General features: G+C 47.5%; 2 protein-coding genes across 7 annotated transcripts; one reads left to right on the top strand and one right to left on the bottom strand.

Moving 5' to 3' along the window:
- Positions 1-280: 280 nt before the first annotated feature.
- strap (serine/threonine kinase receptor associated protein) lies at positions 281-3,890 on the bottom strand. Of its 2 annotated transcripts, none has more exons than XM_057022532.1 (9): positions 3,466-3,886; positions 3,215-3,350; positions 2,465-2,546; positions 2,320-2,392; positions 2,143-2,242; positions 1,850-1,987; positions 1,478-1,614; positions 1,115-1,264; positions 281-885 (listed from the first exon to the last, which is right to left on the bottom strand). In XM_057022532.1, the coding sequence occupies exons 1-9, from the start codon at positions 3,575-3,577 to the stop codon at positions 824-826; spliced, it is 990 nt and encodes a 329-aa protein (XP_056878512.1). In that variant the 5' UTR covers positions 3,578-3,886; the 3' UTR covers positions 281-823. The 2 variants fall into 2 exon arrangements, with proteins under 2 accessions (XP_056878512.1, XP_056878513.1); XM_057022533.1 differs by lacking the exon at positions 281-885 and adding an exon at positions 902-1,030 and having other exon boundaries at positions 3,466-3,890.
- Positions 3,891-4,075: 185 nt separating this feature from the next.
- On the top strand, positions 4,076-15,577 carry LOC130519256 (protein bicaudal D homolog 1-like). Of its 5 annotated transcripts, none has more exons than XM_057022509.1 (12): positions 4,076-4,960; positions 7,346-7,558; positions 8,129-8,284; positions 8,357-8,661; positions 8,845-9,013; positions 11,602-11,863; positions 11,957-12,117; positions 12,194-12,372; positions 12,553-12,913; positions 13,048-13,242; positions 13,323-13,474; positions 13,637-15,577. In XM_057022509.1, exons 1-12 carry the CDS (start codon positions 4,739-4,741, stop codon positions 14,574-14,576), a joined length of 3,315 nt encoding a protein of 1,104 aa, XP_056878489.1. In that variant the 5' UTR covers positions 4,076-4,738; the 3' UTR covers positions 14,577-15,577. The 5 variants fall into 5 exon arrangements, with proteins under 5 accessions (XP_056878489.1, XP_056878487.1, XP_056878488.1 ...); XM_057022511.1 differs by adding an exon at positions 6,358-6,704 and having other exon boundaries at positions 4,666-4,960; positions 11,602-12,117; XM_057022512.1 differs by adding an exon at positions 6,358-6,704 and having other exon boundaries at positions 4,666-4,960; positions 8,132-8,284; positions 11,602-12,117.
- The last annotated feature ends 1,978 nt before the right edge of the window (positions 15,578-17,555 follow it).

Consider the following 17,555-nt stretch of genomic DNA (forward strand, 5'->3'; position numbering starts at 1 on the left):
TGGACGTGTTCAGCGAAAAAATATTTAAATATTGATCTGATTTGTGTGCCTTTGCTTGGGCCCACTGACGAGCCATTAGCAGAACTGGTGCTAATTTTAGCATCTGGGAATGACGCCATTCATTGTTCCTTCCTCGAGATTCAGAAGGTGCAGTCGTGCTGCTCACATGCAGATATTTCATATCTAAATCATTAACACTACAGGTTCCAGATCAGGTCGTCAGGTCTCTACCTCCCTTTGGTGAAATCTCAACACCACTCAAACATTAAAATTACAAACATTACAAGAAACTTAAATGCTTTTATTTCAGAGAACAAATTGAGACAGAAATAAAATGAAAAAGTGGATGTTTTTGTCCACTCTGACTCTTTTTAAATAGTCTTTAATATTACTGTGGTTGTTTTAAAGAACTTAAAGAGCAAGAAATAACCTTGGAAACTGAACATGAAGCTGTTGGTGCAGCCAGTTGGCCACCTTCAGACTTGAGCCTTCTCCTCTGTGGGGTTGTTGGAGGTGAACTCAGGGTGCATTTGAGCAAACAAAGCTGGCCCGATCAGAGCAAAAGCAGGCCGATGAGCCGACACTCACAGCTCCACTGCTGAGCTCTGCAGACAAGACTGTCCCCTGAGCTCCCACCCACCCAGTCTGGCCTTCAGCTGCTCAAAAAAAAAAACACACGCACACGCGCACGCACGCACACACAGGACGCAAAATAAGAGCACATCAACATCCACACGATTGGTTTGTGATGGAGATGTTGAGGACCCGGCTCCCTCAGGAACACGTCCACCACTCCTCTTTTTCTGCTCTCTCCAGGTCCTTCCTAGGCCTTGATCTCAGGGGGAGAGTTGCACAGCGGCTCAGCGTTGTCTGTGGCCAGGTCCTCTGATCAACAAGACACATCACACATGGGTCACAAAGGTCAGCACACAGCTGGAGGGGATCAACAGGCCACGGTTTGTTTCAACTTCAAGTCAAATTGGTTTGCAAGTGCAACTGTTTTAGCCTCAGCTGTAGTCTGGAATGTTATCTGCAGGGGGACAGTTCAGGTCCATCATGACGAGGCCACGAAAGATCAGCGTGCACATGAAGTCAAGACTTCAGAAGCTCTTACCAGGTAAGATACACTTCCACAAGCCATAGGTTTTTCCCACAGCGGTCTGCCACAGTCGGAGCGTCCCATCCTCAGAGCCGCTGGCATAGAGCTCACCATCCGGGCTAAAGCGAACACAGTGCACCGGGCCAAAGTGGCCCTTGTAGGACTCTGGAGGGAAACACACGTCTGTTAGACTGCAGAGGGGAAGCTGGTGCCCATCAGCCCACCTCCAGTGCTTTTTTACAGTGCTCATGTTGGAATTTGTGAACATAAAGTAGCACAACCATTGACACTTAAAGGGATGGGTTCAGCCAAAGGATCTTTAATTTATTGGCAACCGAAAAACTGATGTAAAACATAAAAATCCCATTGGTTTCTCACCCAATTCCTCCTTGTTGCTGTAGTCAAACTTGTACAGTTTGAAATCCTCTCCTCCAGCAACAAAGAAGTCCTTCTCTGGGTGGAGGGAGGCTGAGTTAATGGGAGCCGGGGCGTCCACAGATTTGATCAGGTCTAGGCTGGAAGATGGACACGATCACTTTAATGAGCAAAGTGATATTCTGATATTAACAAGACAAAACGACAGATGAGCAGCCTTCAGCGAAGCTAACGCTCCACCTTCACCCATCAAGGAACCTGAAATAAGTCCTGTTATTGGCGAGCTCAAAACAAGGTGGAACAGCGTCTCTGCTGGCCCTTGAAGCAGAAAGAAGAAGTCTCTCTTCTAAAAGGAGAACAGTGAAATCAGTGGACCTCAGAGCATTGTAGAACGCAATGGTCTTCCCGTAGGTGATGACAAGAACCTCTCCATCAGCCACGTACTCCATGCTGCTCACCGACGTATCAAAGGATAGTCTTTTCACTTCCTCCATTGAGCACCTGTCCCACAGCCTGGACAGACAGACAGACGATGAGTCCTGTGTGTGTGCATTTTTTGTTTGTTTGTTTGGTTTTTTTTGGGGGGGGGGGGTTCTGTTAAAATGTGTGTATGATAAATTGTATGAATCACAAAAGCTGTTGCTATGGCAACCAGTGCGCCGTCTCACCGTATGGTTTTGTCTTCAGCAGCAGACAGGATGTGCTTGTCGCCGTTGCACCACAGAGCTTTTTTAATAGCCGACGTATGACCTGCGATCTCCTGAGGAGCTGCACAAGACAGTGATTTAAGGAGAGAACCAAAGCGGGAGCGTTCTACCCTAGACTGACGCCAACGCCATCGTCACCTGCATCAGTGCTGCTGAGGTCGTAGATACGGAGCAGCTTGTCGTTGCCTCCGGTCAGGAGACAGTTGCTGTCCTGTGGGGAGAAACAAAGAGCTTCAGGAAGGTTCCACCAGCACACAGAGGCTCACGTAGAAGCCCCACTGACCTGAGTGAAGGTGACGGTCTTCACGATGTGTTTGTGTGCCAGCGTGAGAACCTCGTCTCCGCTCAGGGCGTCCCACACCTTCCTGAAAGACACAGGCCAGGCGTTAGGCAGCAGCAAGCGTGTTCAGGCTGTTGTTCAGCTCCCAGGAGCCGCCAGCAGGCAGCTCCGGGCAGGATTTAAGGGCCCGAGTGAAGCTGACGCCTCCCAGCTGAAAAGATAACCAGGCTTCACAGCCAGCCAAGAAAAAGGGGAAGGTATGAGGGAGGTCATTCTGAAAAATACTCCAATGAAGAAGATTTCATGTTAGGACATCCTCAACATTTTAAGAATACAGACATAAACAGAAAATAACAATGCTTAAGCAACTTGGCTGGACACACACCTGTGCTGCTACTGGGACTGCCAACATTTGGTCACATCAATTAACAATAAAGATGAATTCAAGATGAAAAATAACGCTAGTCAGTAATCGTCTAATAATGCTGTTGTCAGGTAGGACAGACAGATAGACAGGTGCGCCAGCTTCCTACCCACTGATTTAAACTGCATCTGTGAAGGGGGGGGGGTTCTTTCATGGACCCTGCTCATCCAGCTGGACTCTCTCCTGAAGTTAGCTGGGACCCCACGAGGGAAAAGTCACTAGAGGCGGATGAATGCTTCCATCCAGGTTCACAGCACTCTTCCAACATCTTGCGTATCCTTATGAACATAAGAATGGAGGTAGAGCAGCTGAGAAGCCCGCGCACTCACGCTGTGAAGTCGGCCGCTGCGGTGGCGGCTTTGGTGGCGTCCCTGTTCAGAGTGGCTCCCCAGACAGCACCTTTGTGACCAAGAAACGTGCCGATCCAGTCCCCTGTGTCTCCCTGGCGCAACATGGGCTTGCCATCTGCGAAGAACAAGCACAGTCACATCTTCATTACAGGCACTCTCACATCCTGGAGCGGGTCCCGGTCCGAAGCGGCTAAAGCCATCGTTTCTGTGGAGATGGACGGTTTGCTCACCCTTGCAGGCGCTGATGAGGAAGTAGCCGTAGGGAGTGATCCCACTAAAAGCCAGGTCCACCACCGGCCGAGTGTGGCCGGAGCATGTCAGCGGAGTTTGTCTCATTGCCATAGTCTCCCAGTTGGCCTGGAAATGGGTCACACGATGCCAGGGAACTGCGGAGCTAACAGTGCTACCAAGACAGATGGGTAAGCTAGGGGGCTAATCAAATCCCTACTGGTCGGCGGTGCGCTTCGTGCTTTAGGCTGAAAAGTAGTGCCTGCTGGCTGGTCTGTCACTCACGTCACGACTGTTTTTGGATTGCCAGAATCGGACGACAGCTCTCCCCCACTGATACAAAGGCTTTCGTGCTAATAGCTACAACATTGCAACTAACTAGCAACGTGCGACGCGACGGAACCACAGCGGAGAGAACATACCCTGTCCGCGTTCCCCCGCCCACAGCAGTGACGCCACTTCCTGTTTCCGGTTCCCAACATAAAGCACCCGTCGGAAGTAAACACTAACTTCAAATATAAAAGCACGTTTACTTGCGTTTAATGTAATTTTGTGTACGCATATGAATTATTGAGGATTTAAACTCAATGTCTTTAATATCAAGGATGAGCTTCTAGTTTTCATTCAAATGATCAGAGATGGTGTCGAATCTTAAACTGCTCATTCGTGCAATTGTTTATTTTTTATTATACTCGTTTCTTTTGCCATACATTCACAATTTCCCGTTTTTTTGATGACTCTGAAGAGTCAAAACCTTCGTCTTTTCATTCGTCAGTCACACCTCAAGTGAATAAATATTGGCCGTCGCTTTTTTAGGGTTGATATCTTGATTAAAGGAGCCTTTCCGGTGGAGCCTGGGGACGCCTAACACGTTCCCCAGCCGATGAGATGACGGTCTTCAGGGCGCATGTCAGCTCCGCTCCTTCTCTGGCCGCTCTCCGACCTGTGCGCATCTGCTCCGAGGAAGCCAGTATGCCTTGCTCCGCGGCACCAGGCAGCAGTGGCGCCCCGACACCGGTGAATAAGCAAAAATGCAGAGCGGAGGGAGGGGAGAGGATGCGTAAGACGAGCCGCTGCATCACCAGGCTGCGGCCGAGGGTGCTGCCAGTGGTCCAGTAATGGGACGGCTTCTATTGTTTCCTGAGGTCCTTTGTTCTGACCGTCGGCTCTGAAGCTGCGCTGAGAATCCTCGGGGGTGCTGCGGGGCTGTCGTCTAGTTCTCCCCCGCCCCTCCATCGGGAGGACAGGACAGGACAGGACAGGACAGGACAGGGGATGATGGCCGCAGGTGGAGCCGGATGTGTGGAAACGGCGCAGCACTGCCGCGCTGAGGTGGAGCGTCTGAGCCGGGAGCTGGTGGAGGCCAACCGAGAGAAGATCCGAGCGGCGGAGTGTGGGCTGGTGGTCCTGGAGGAGAACCAGAGGCTCAAACAGCAGTGCGGAGAACTGGAGGCCGAGCAGGAGGCGCTTCGGCTGGAGCTTGGACAGCTGCAGGAGGTACGGTCCGCTCCTCCAAGAAGGAGCTGAGTCATCTCCAGCATGGGCTAACTCATGGTTAGGGCTAGGGGACTGGGGTGCCCATGGCTCACATCTTTTACATTATAAATCACTTTTATAAGAATATGCAAGGATGGAGGCTATAATGATGGAATAAGTACTCTGGATAGTCCTCTACATAATGACCTAAATACCTCCAACATAATAAACGCAGTCACATGAAAAATACTCGGCATGCTTTGATTATAGTAATCAAATTACAAAACACAAGTATCACATTTTCAATTAGCTTTACTGATAAACTAAAACACAGCAGGACTTTATACGCTCAACTCTTAATAACTTAGTTACTATTTCATTTCACTTCTTAGCGTATTGAATTGGGTCAAAGCACATTCATTAACATGGGTGCGTTAAGCATCAGAACGATGGAGAAATTTCAGCTCAGTCCCGAAGTTACACAACAGACAAGAAGACAGTCGAACCTCACATCTCCAAATCCTGCAATAGAAAATTACATAAGCGACCATGTCAAAACAACCCCAAAACAGACAGACAGACGCTATGATAACAAAACCCTTTGACACCCAGAATTCAGATTAATGGCGTTAGATGAAGAGCAGATATTTAAGTACATGTGAGTCATTTTAAGAGTGAGCTTAAAATTTCAACATTTCCTATTTTCTTTTGTTCAAGTTACTGTAAATCCATCATTGACTGACGCCACAGGGAGAAAAACTAGATTCTAGTCCAGGGGTGGGCAAACATTTTGATTCGTGGGCCACAATGGGTTCTAACATTTGACAAAGGGGCCGGACCAGGAGCAGATGGATGGATGGAGTGCTTTGGTAACCTCACCTCATTGGAGAAAAAATACACATTTGGATATGGAGAAAACATGTGCTTTAATTTCAAATGAAAATGAAGAGAAGCATTACAACAAAATATCTGACTTTGGAATGAGTCTTAAAACACTTAAAATCAAATGAATAAAATGTGCCTTTTTAAAAATAATTAATAACCATTTCTATTTTAAGCACTGAAAGTTCTGTATCCTTCAGGATATCACCATCACTCTCCTCCTGACTGTCTTTTTTCTAGTGGGAAAACACCAGAATTGCAGTGAAAATTTAACATTAACAAGGTTTATTCATTTAATTTTTCAAGTTTGGGGGCCGGATTAAAACGTTAAACGGGCCGCATGTGGCCCCCGGGCCTTAGTTTGCCCATGCCTGTTCTAGTCTGACCTCATAAAGAGGTCTTTAAATCATAGCTCTGGTCAGCCATTAGCACTTAGCATTTTCTCCAATTGTAATAATGAGACGAAGCATGTGGCGTGTGGCTAATCTCCACATGGATCCTGATAACGAGACATTCTTCTTCTTTATTTACCCGAGTGGGTGGAGGAGGGACCGTCATTGGAACAAAGAATCTCCTTTATCTTCGAATCCGTCCGCTCGTGCCAGCAGGAAGTAAGTAAAGGCCTGATCAATACGGCGAGGCTCCAAAAAGAGAGGCTCATCTGACTGTGTCCACCTGAAAGACAATATAGAAGACATTTATTATATTTGTCCACTGAGGCACAACATGGAGGCCTGGAGTGAACGTGCACGGTGAAGAAGAGACGCTTGTGCACTTTGATGCATGTTAGACACGGGCCGGACAACATAACGACCGCACGCTAACTCTGTTCCTCCACTTCCTGTGTTGAGGCAAGAAAAGCGCTGCTGTGGATTCACGCCAGGTGAGATTAAACCTTGAATGGGTCATTTCTTTAAACTTATTGTTGTAGAAATGCCTCTTGTGTGAAGAGATCACAGTTGGGAACCAGCAGCAGACCTGACCTGTCTTCTTTGTGAGACACACGGGGCCACGGAGAGCACATCTCATGTGATATAAATAGATTCTTCTATCAATGATTTATCCCAGCAGCGTCCATCCTCCTTCTCATTCAGACTGAAAAACACTAATTTCTTCTCTGTGGGATTAATAAAGTCAAGTCTTGCTCTTCCTCATCCTCCTCTTCCTCCTCCTGGCTGAGCTGACCAAAGAGAAGCAAAGCTGAGATCTAAATATAATGACTACAGGACCGCCTACGGACCTCAAACTGAGATATGAAGAAGACCAGCATGAGAGCTCAGGAATGAGAAGAAGCAAAAGCTTCTATGGACACATGCAGATGCTCAAACACACTGATGCTTCCTCACATCCGTGAACATACGCAGACACTTCAGTCACGTGTGTGGATGACTTGGGAATAAAGTGAACTCCTGGAAGCTGTGAAGGGCTTTTAAATGAATGAAGCCTTGTTCTGGATCAGGGTCAGACTCTAATGTTCATGATGATCAGAGCAGTTCTCTATAACTAGCTTCTTCTCTGTTCCAGGCTTTTGGCCAGGCCTACTCTGTGCAGCGTAAGGTGGCGGAAGATGGGGAGACCAATGAGGAGACACTGTTGCAGGAGTGTGCTTCCAGGGAGACCTACTACAGGGGTCGCCTCCTGGAGCTCCAGGCAGAGATGAAGCACTGCCGGGCCACTGCCTCCAACGCTTTGGCCGACAACGAGCACCTAAGTACTGTTCTGCAGGAGCTAAGAGAGGTACTCTACATGTGCTAGGACTAGGGACCCTTATGTTTAAGGTTAAATTAAAATTGATGAACAACTTTTAGGGCCCGTAAGACATACATGTGCAACTGTAGTCACTGGTGAGCACAGTGCTCCAACATTACTCCTCAGAAGAACCAGTCCCATGAGGATGGAACAAAATGTCCCTCTGGCAGGGAAGTTTGAGTATGAAAAACAAGACAAGAAAAAAGTAGTTTTCAAAACAAGGTTTTTGATTGAGCGAAGCAGCTTCAGCTGAAACAACCAGCTCAACGTGAAGCAAACATCAGACAGGAATGAGCAGGAGGCCTCATCCAAACACAGAATTACTGTGTTTTTGTTCTCTAGCTGAAATAAAAGACTTGACAAATGCATATTTAGTATTTTTGGCCCAACATACTGCATTACCATGAAGTAGGTCTTAATGAGGGTGGATCGAAACAAATCCACGTCTGGGAATATTCTACATGCTAACCCTGCCCCAGACTTTAATATTCCCTTCCCATAGTGTGTGCTCGTGTTTCTGAGCTTTTGGTTACAGCAGCTCCATCTGAACTGTCTCAGCAGAGTAAGGAGATGTTGGAGCTGCAGCGCTGCCGGATGAGGGAGGAGATCCGAGAGTACAAAGAACGAGAGTCCCGGCTCCTTCAGGACTACACTGAGCTGGAGGAAGAGAACATCTCCTTACAGAAACTGGTATCAACCCTCAAACAGAATCAGGTACAGATAAGTGAGCCCATTCAGCTGTTGAAACATACATGACTCAACAAAGTCCTCTTCCTGCCCCTCTAGGTGGAGTTTGAGGGCCTGAAGCACGAGCTCAAAGTCCTGGAGGAGGAAACAGAAGTCCTGAACTGTCAGCTCCAGGATGCAGTGCGTTTGAAGGACATCTCAGATGGTCAGCTGGAGGAGGCGCTGGAGTCTCTGAAGAGTGAGCGTGAGCAGAAGAACCACCTGCGCCGAGAGCTGGTCAACCATCTGAACATGTGCGATGTAGCGTACACTGGTAGCGCTCACCTGAAATTCACCTCGGCCCCACCCAGTGGCAGTGCCACCCCGACCGCGCTGCAGTCCCCGAATGCTGAGGAGCCACTGAGGTGAACGTCGCCCCCTGTTGGAGGACAAGTCATATTTAATCATAATGTCGCCACAGCTGAATGTCTGCTAGTCTTTACATCAGTGGTGTGGTCCACTAAAGCTGCCTGTTTGTGGTGTTATGATGACCACATATTTATCAGCCAAACAGCCGTTCTAAAGCCTGTGGTTTACTTTGCTGTTAGGTATAACGGCCACTTTCAGGATGGTCCTGGATCAGCTTCAGGACCGATATCCCGGACTAACGGAGAGTACCAAGGGCCAGGTTGGACAGGTGAGGGCAACATCAAATCAGACCTCTTCAGTGAGATGAACCTGCCGGAGATCCAGAAACTCAAGCAACAGCTGGTGACAGTGAGTTTTTCAGTCTTTCCAGTTGAAAAAATGTTGACTAGCTCAACCGCTACTGAGGGATCCAAGACTGCTCATAAAACATTCTGATAATAAGGAACTAACCCTTACCCCTAACCCAAACCCTACCTCTACTCCTACCCCAACCCCTACTCCTAACCCAACCCCAACCTCTACCCCGACTAACTAAAATGTGATCAGCAGCACAAGGTCTACATGGAGTCTGAAGAAAAAGAAGAATCCTTTGTTTTCTCCACAGACAGGGCTGATTATAACACTCACTGCTTCACTTGATGTTGTCAACATAAAGTTATCATCAGACTCCTAGATTATGAGAATTGTTCTGAGACTGTTCATTTCCTAAATGTCTTACTTCTTCTTCCTATTTTTTACGCCAACTAGAGTGACCTGTGAAACAGCCACTGGCAGCCAGAACATTTTATCTCATACCTTAGATTAGCCAGTAAACTTTCCTTTATTTCATATCACTGTAACAAAAGTTTCAAACAGAAGGTTCCAAATGTCAGAACAAGTTTCTGCAAGTTTAACAAAGATAACATCAGAAAAGCTTTACAGGAATGGTTGAAAAGGTAAATCGGGATGAGGTTTATGACACCAATGAAAAAAATCATCTTTTATTCATCTGTTGTAGACGTAAGAAATGAGAGCCGTCCACTTTTGAGCCTCAAAATTGATATTTATATTTATTATTCGTGAACTATTGAAAAGGAAAAGGTGCCTGCAAAGTTCCTATCCAAGTTTAGGGATGAGCAGTGCAGACTCTCCATTAGGTCTGACCATCTAATAATCCCACAGAGACTATTTATTGGTCTGTCATTCTGAATGTCCTACAGTGAACAAAGTGATCACCATTATTGTAAATCCCAATATTCATGAAATTAAGGTTAAGCTGTGAAAGGATGCAGGTCTCTTCTTTGGCAAACCTGTGATCCTGTGATGCAGCAAAGGTCTGATCTCTCTTTGAGGAATGTGAACCCAGGGTTTTTAACAACTACACACCCATTTCTATTATTGTGTGCCCCAATGATCCTGGGAGGTAAATTGTCTAGGGCTGTTATGCCCCTGATAGGGTCTCCCATGGCAGGGTCTTAGGTGACGGGCCAGACCAAAGGTGTTTCATCTACCCACCATGACAACAAACATAACAGCAAGGATGTTTATGTCACCTGGATTGCCGTTACCCCACTCTGGAACCAGGTCTGGGGTTGGGGCTTATAGGCGAGCTCCTGGTGGCCAGGCCTCCGCCCACGGGACCTGACCGAGCTCAGCCCAAAATGGCGACGCGGGTCCACCTTCCAGTAAGCTCACCACCTGCAGGAAGATCTATGAGGGGCTGGTGCAATGTGGTTTGGGTGCCAGTTGTGGCTGGGGGCCATGACGACTCAATTCTCAGATCAAAACTGTGGCTATAGGGCTAAAAGGGAGAAAGTTGGACAGACCGAGCAGACCCAAATGCATTAAGAAGTTCTTTTGGGAATATCTGGCTGAGCTCTCTGTCAGGGAGGTCCTCAAGTCCCACCTCTGGAAGAGCTTCTCCCAGATTCCGAGGGAGGCTAGGGACATTGAGTCAGCGTTGAGCATGTTCTCTGCCTCCATTGTTAACATGGCAGCTTTAAGCTGTGGACGCACGGTCTCTGGTGCCATTCGTGGCAGAAAACCCATAACCGGGTAGTGGGCACCTGGTTGTGGACACTGTGCACTGTCCTGGAGACAGAAATACTTCGAGGAGCTCCTCAATCCCATTGATACACCTTCCACCGAGGAAGCAGAGGCGGGGGACTCTGAGGTGGACTCCATCATCCTCCATCGGTGACAAAGCGTTGGGGATGGATGAGATCCACCTCGAATACCTGGCTGTTGTAGGGCTGCCTTGGTTGACACGCCTGTGCAGCATCATGTGGCATTTCGGAACGGTGCCTCTGGAGTGGCAAATCAAGGGAGACTGGACGGAGTGTTCCGACTATAGGGGGAATCACACCTTTAGCCTCAGAGGGAAGGTCTACTTCAGTGTACTAGAGAGGAGAATTCAGCTGATTGTCGGACCATGGTTTCAGGAGGAACAATGTCTTTTTCATCCTGGCAGTGGAAAACTGGATTAGCCTCCAAATACCCTCCACAGGGTGTTTGAAGGTTATGGGCGTTTGTTCAACCAGACACCATGTGTTTTATTGATCTGGAAAAAGCATTGGACTGTGTCCCCAACAGGTATCCTGTGACGGGGGGTGCTCCACAAGTATGGGGACTGGGGCCCTCTGCTAAGGGCCATTCGATCTCTGTACGATTGAAGCAGGAGCTGTGTTTGGATTGCCGTCAGTAAGTCAGACCCATTTCCGGTGTATGTTGGACTTCGGCAGGGCTGCCCTTTGTATAATATTTATGGACAGAATATGTAGGCCAAGCCAGGGGCCGGAGGGAATTCAGTTTGGGACCCGCAGGATTTCATAGCTATATATTCATAGATATAAAACTATATTTAATCATACAAATAACTCTTTGTATGATTAAATCTAGTTTTTGTGTTTAATCATTGTGCATATGAATAAAAGAAAAAAACATATTTTTTTGCACAGGTAGAGTGTGAGAACGCAGCTCTGATGACCAGCCTGCAGGAGTCCCAGACTCAGCTCCATCATACCCAGGGGGCCTTAAATGAGCAACATGAGAAGATGCTTCTCCTCAGCAAGAAAATCATCACCCTTCACCGTTCGCAGCAAAATCCGGCCCATTCAAACCAGGAAGCTCAAACCAGTCCCACCTCTCAGCTTCACAATGAGGCTCTGCGGCAGCTGGGCCAGGGTGAAGAGGAGCAGTCTGGGGAGCATGGAGGAACGGGTGAGGGAGAGACTTTCAGCAAAAGTCAGATATTTTCTTACCAGAATCCAAGTTTGGAGATTCTGCAATGCAAGTACCGTGTGGCTGTGACAGAGGTGGTGGAGCTGAAGGCAGAAGTGAAAGCCCTCAAAGATAGACTGGCCGAGTGTGCAGAAAGAGCAGGAGATGATAAACCCAGGCCCACTGATCAGCTTGAAAAGCTGAGGAGGAAGCTTTCCTCATTGGAGCAGAGCTATCAAGAGGCCCAGCAGAAGGTAACCCCATTCTTCTGACTGTGACTGACTCAACAGAAGGTAGTTGAAGAGTCAAAGCATGTCCTCCTTCTCGTAGATATCCAGCCAGGAATCAGAGCTACACAAAGCTCTGGCCATAAGTGGGGAGAGCCAGGTGGCCTTGAATGCAGCTCAGGACGAGCTGGTGATGCTGAGCGAGGAGCTCGCGCAGCTGTACCATCACGTCTGTCTGTGCAACAATGAAACACCCAACCGGGTGATGCTGGACTACTACAGGTCTGTTTGCTCCAGAGGTGTTCAGCTCTTAAGATGGCCACCATCTTACAGTTGTTTACTCTCGATTCAGTACATAGTTTTACTTTATCAACTCTTTAAGATCCTAGAAACCCAAAACAACAAAAACAAGCTTGTTCTGCGATTGATGTTGTCCTCACTCTAACTTTTGGTTCCCTTCAGACAGGGCAGGGGACTCAGGGGCCTCAATGCCAGTCTTAAAGCGATGTCATCAGACAGCAGCAGAATTCTCCTCACACCACGCCTTGCCAGGCGACTGGCCACAGCCTCCTCAACACTCTCTGCTCCTGAGGAGTCACAGGACTCCCCATCCAAGGAGAGCTTATCTGGGGATGGAGGAAGAGAGGAGAAGGAGGTGGACAGGGATGTTCACCACACGCCGTGTACACCACCACCCAGCTCACCCAGCATTAGCGCCTCCTCCTCCTCCTCCTCATCGTCATCTCCTGCCCTGGAACCAGCTGGCGAGCTCCGCAAGGAGCCCATGAACATCTACAATCTCAATGCAATCATCAGAGACCAGGTAGAGTTCTTGAAATGCTTGCGCCTACTTCCTCTGACTATCTTCTCTGCCAGGGGAACACACCTCTGAAGAGTTGACGTGGTTGTGGATAAAACCTGTTTTGTCCTCTTATTTGTTCATGTCTTACTCCCCAGGTGAAGCACCTCCAGCGGGCTGTGGACAGGTCTCTGCAGCTCTCCAGACAGAGAGCTGCAGCCAGGGAACTGGCCCCTCTCCTAGACCGGGATAAAGAAAGCTGCATGGAGGAAATGATGAAACTCAAGGCTGTGCTCAGCACAAAGACAGAGCAGATAGCGACCCTCAGACTGGTGCTGAAGGCTAACAAACAGGTGAGCCCAGACCTGCATTTGATTGAAGTTGGAAGGGAGAAACAACACACTCGGTTATCTCTATGTGTGTTTTCTTGTAGGCAGCAGAGGGCGCTCTGGCCAACCTGAAGAGCAAGTACGAGGCAGAGAAATCCATGGTGACCGACACCATGAAGAAACTCAGGAACGAGCTGAAGGACCTAAAGGAGGACGCTGCCACCTTCTCCTCTGTGCGGGCCATGTTTGCAACTAGGTCAGCAATAAACAGGCTTGGGTTCTACAGAAAGTCATGTGACTGCTGAACTAAGTCAGCCAAACACAAGGCAACTGTGCTCGGTTCTAAATAAGATGAAATCTATCTTTGAGGTCACCTCTGTGCTGGCACCCAGTTGAGTCTACGTTTTCCCTCCCTCAGGTGTGACGAGTACGTGATCCAGCTGGATGAAATGCAGAGGCAGCTGGCTGCTGCCGAGGACGAGAAGAAGACGCTGAACTCCCTCCTGCGCATGGCTATCCAGCAGAAACTGGCCCTCACCCAGCGCCTGGAGGACCTGGCTTTCGATCAAGAGCTGACCAGCCATAGCCATGGGGTTAGACTGAATCGCAGGAAGACCAGCAACCCCAAAATCAATCCTGCAGCTTGCACCCAGGTGTCCAATTTAGACTCAGCTGGCCTTTCCTCTTCAGGCCTTACTGCTCCTGCACCAAAGGTTCCTGCTGATCCTGCAGCATCCATTAGCCCAGCTGATGTGGTTTCATCTGCTGTCACTGTCGTCTCCCCTACTTCACACACACCCCATCCTTCCTCACCACTGAATACCTCTTCAGGTGGTGCAGCTGCACCGGAGAAATCGCCGCTACCGGGGACCCCCTCCTCCTATTTCTCAAGCGAAACACCATCTACACCTCCTCCAAGGGAGTGTCACTCTCAGTGGAGTTTGGGGATGAGGACACATGCGGTTGACTCCAACCTGTCTCAAGTGCCCCTACATAGCAGTGGCCTGTTGCGGCACTACAGCCCAGACTCATACGCCTCTCACACATCCACCACCCCAAGACAAAGTCAGCCAGGATCGGCTCCTTCCTCTCCGTATCGGTCCCCTCTTCAGGGTGTCAGACGATTGACATGGAGCCTCTCGCCCAGAAACCGCCCCGTGTCCACCTTGGCTCGTCCTTCTGGCTTAAACACTCCTCTCTCCTCCTCTTCTTACCCCTCCACCTACTACAGCTCCTCTTCTGGTTTTGCGTCGTCTAGCTCCTACCTCAGCCCCAGCACCTCCAGCTCCTATGGCCACTCTTCTCATTACACGCCGCTCTATCCTAGATATTACAGCTCCTACCGTCCTCAGCACTGATGCCTTGCTGGAAGCCCCGGACTGCAGCTCCCATCGTCTCTTCTTTGGTCAGAGGGGGAGTTTGGGCTGACAGAGAAGAGGGCAGATTGCTTTCCAGTTTTCCTGTGCCTAAGCTTAGACTGAATGACCAGTGTCCTTGCTCAGGGATGTAGAATTAGCCGGCCTGACGGCTCCAAAGGAGCTACCACTGAATTTTTCACAATTCTTTTTAGTCTCTTGAGACACACTAGTGTAACGATTAGCCACCATTTACTGGACATGTGATGCACCTTTTCTTGACCACGAAAGGTCTTAACCCCTTAAACGTCTATATTCAGCGTAAAACCAACTGCAACTTACCCAAGTGGTACCGAGTACCTTAATATGAAGCATATGTAGGGTAGAGCTCAGTTTGTACAGACGTCTCACGCTTTTGTGTGGACAGAACTCAAATCTTACAAATCATGTCAATATTTTTCTGACAGGACTGACAACATGGTGGAAAAGAAACGGAAAAAAAAACTCAGGTTCCTCAACACCTTCTCTCCTCTTTTTTCCGAGTTCTTTGTAATATCTTTTTACTAACGAGTTCTGATCACAGCTCAGTTCAGTAGAAGGTAAACAGGTGAACAGTAGGGGGCGGGACCCTTTTATGAGAAGAGGGGGGTGAACAGGGGAGACGTCTGCCGGGTACAAACACTTCCTTCTCCTATTAGTTTCACACCTACTTGTTTAAATGGATGTGATTAAGGATTTTATATGCTGCATATAAAGAATGCAAGTACACAAACATTTCAGTTTCATGTCACATCATTTCTGTTGTAACACCTGTTATTACAAAGCCATTCCAGAGTAGAGCGGTATTACTACCATGCTGTCCTGAGCGGCTGCTCCAGCCGCCTGTCCACGAATGCAAAGGTTCCATCCCTTCGTACGTTGGTGTTTTAATCTGTGAAGAACATCATTTGTGACGACCGATTGTAGTCATTTATCAGTCATTTATTAAAAACTCCTGGATCACATGTGTGAAGCAAGAGCCTTGGTTGTCCTTTGTTTCTATGTGTCATTCCTCAGGGGCTGGAACCTCAGACCATCATGGAACCTCCACCGTGTTGAACTCTGGCTGCCACATTATTCTCCTCTTTTCTGAGGACATAACCCCACGGTGCTGATGGAAGAGGTCAAAGTTGAACAATAATCCTAGTTTAGCATTAGAACATGAAATTCAAGATTCAAGATGTACTTTATTCATCCCCGTAGGGAAATTGAATTGTAGTAGCAGCTTAACGTGGATTAATATAACTATAGACTAGGTTTTGTATTTACAAAGTATAGAAACAGAATAAATAAATACAAATAAGATTAGAACGCATATATACAGCACATATTAATAAGCATATATATAAATATATACATATAAGAATATATACATAAATATAGAAGAAAAAAAACAACATAAACATTAAACAATTATTGTTGTTGAGTGGGTTTGGATGAATTATAGAGTTTAATGGCGGACGGCAGGAAGGACTTCCTGTACCGTTCCTTAGAGCAGCGAGGCTGCAGGAGTCTGTTGCTGACGCTGCTTCTCAGTTTGTCCACTGTGTTATGGAGGGGGTGGGAGGGATTGTCCATGATTGTCCGCAATTTCAACACCATCCTGTCCCTCACCACCTCGTCCAAATTTGCAAGATTTCAGCCAACAACAGACCCTGGCTTTTTAATGAGTTTGTTGAGTCTGTTGGCATCATGAAATGTTTCCAAAGTTAATAATGTTCAGTTAAATACACATGAAATCTGTCAGGAACCAGATAAGAACCCAAATGCGACACACGAGTCTGGCTGAACACCGCTTTATTGTCAGAAACAGACAACAGACAGGATTCTCCGGGGATCGAGCAGAACAGAATAGTCCGGGACAGGCAAGGTCGAGATCAGGCAGAAGGCAGACAGATTTACTGGGGAGCAGGCAAAACAGAATAGTCAGGAAGAGGCAAGGTCGGAACCGGGCAGGCAGACAAACAGGAAAACGCTGGAAAGTCATCGGGAACGAATAACGATCTGGCAGGGAGCAGGTGTGCCTCCGGGGATTAAGAAGGGGGCTCATTAGTGTCCTGATGCACAACAGGTGCGCGGGGCGAAGCGGCTCACCATGATTGCCCACAGCTGTGACAGAAATCATTTGTTGTCAGGTTTGAAATTCGAAGATAATGAAACTTTAATGATCAGCTGACTGACCAGAGCAAAGCTACCTGAGGCCTGTGGGACAAGGTTCTAGAATCTAGGACAAGGGTGTCAAACTCATTTTGGTCTGGGGGCCGAATACAGCTTAATCTGATCTCAAGTGGGCCGGGCCAGTAAACTCATTGCAAAATTACATAGAACTAACAATAAGCCCACTTTTTTCTTTCTATTCTTTCTTCATTCACACCATTCCAGGAGACCCAGTGACTCACCACCATGTGATCCAGCAGACAAAGGGGAGACACCTCAACAGAAACTAGGTGAACGACCCGACCAACGACTCTCAGGTGACCACCCAGATCATTAGCATGCAGATGGTCCACAGGGGCTATATATTTTCAAGCTCTCTCCCCAGCGTTTTCAGAACTGAAGAAGCCTTCTGGATAGAAGGCGAAACGTCTTCAAGAGAAGAAACCCAGTCCAGTTGACATAGAAAACTACCTTGGCTATTCTTTCTTTCTTATTAGTCACTAATACTAATAATTAGTGCAAAGAAGAAGTCAATTATAAAAAATATTTATTAAATGAATTTTGCTTTTACTAAATACATTATGAACAACCTAAGAACTTAAAAAAGTATGTGCAATTTTAACAACACTTTTACTTAGTAACTAAGTAAGTCTTAGTTTAACATTTATTTAAGTAACAATGTTGCAAAACATTTAGTCACAGCCTTGTGGAACTTAAAAGCACTGTTTTTTCAACATCTTGAAAGCAATTTGAACAAATGAATAACTTTCAGAGCAATTACTCATC

This window comes from Takifugu flavidus, chromosome 22 (genome assembly GCF_003711565.1).
Source record: "Takifugu flavidus isolate HTHZ2018 chromosome 22, ASM371156v2, whole genome shotgun sequence".
Classification (NCBI taxonomy): domain Eukaryota; kingdom Metazoa; phylum Chordata; class Actinopteri; order Tetraodontiformes; family Tetraodontidae; genus Takifugu; species Takifugu flavidus.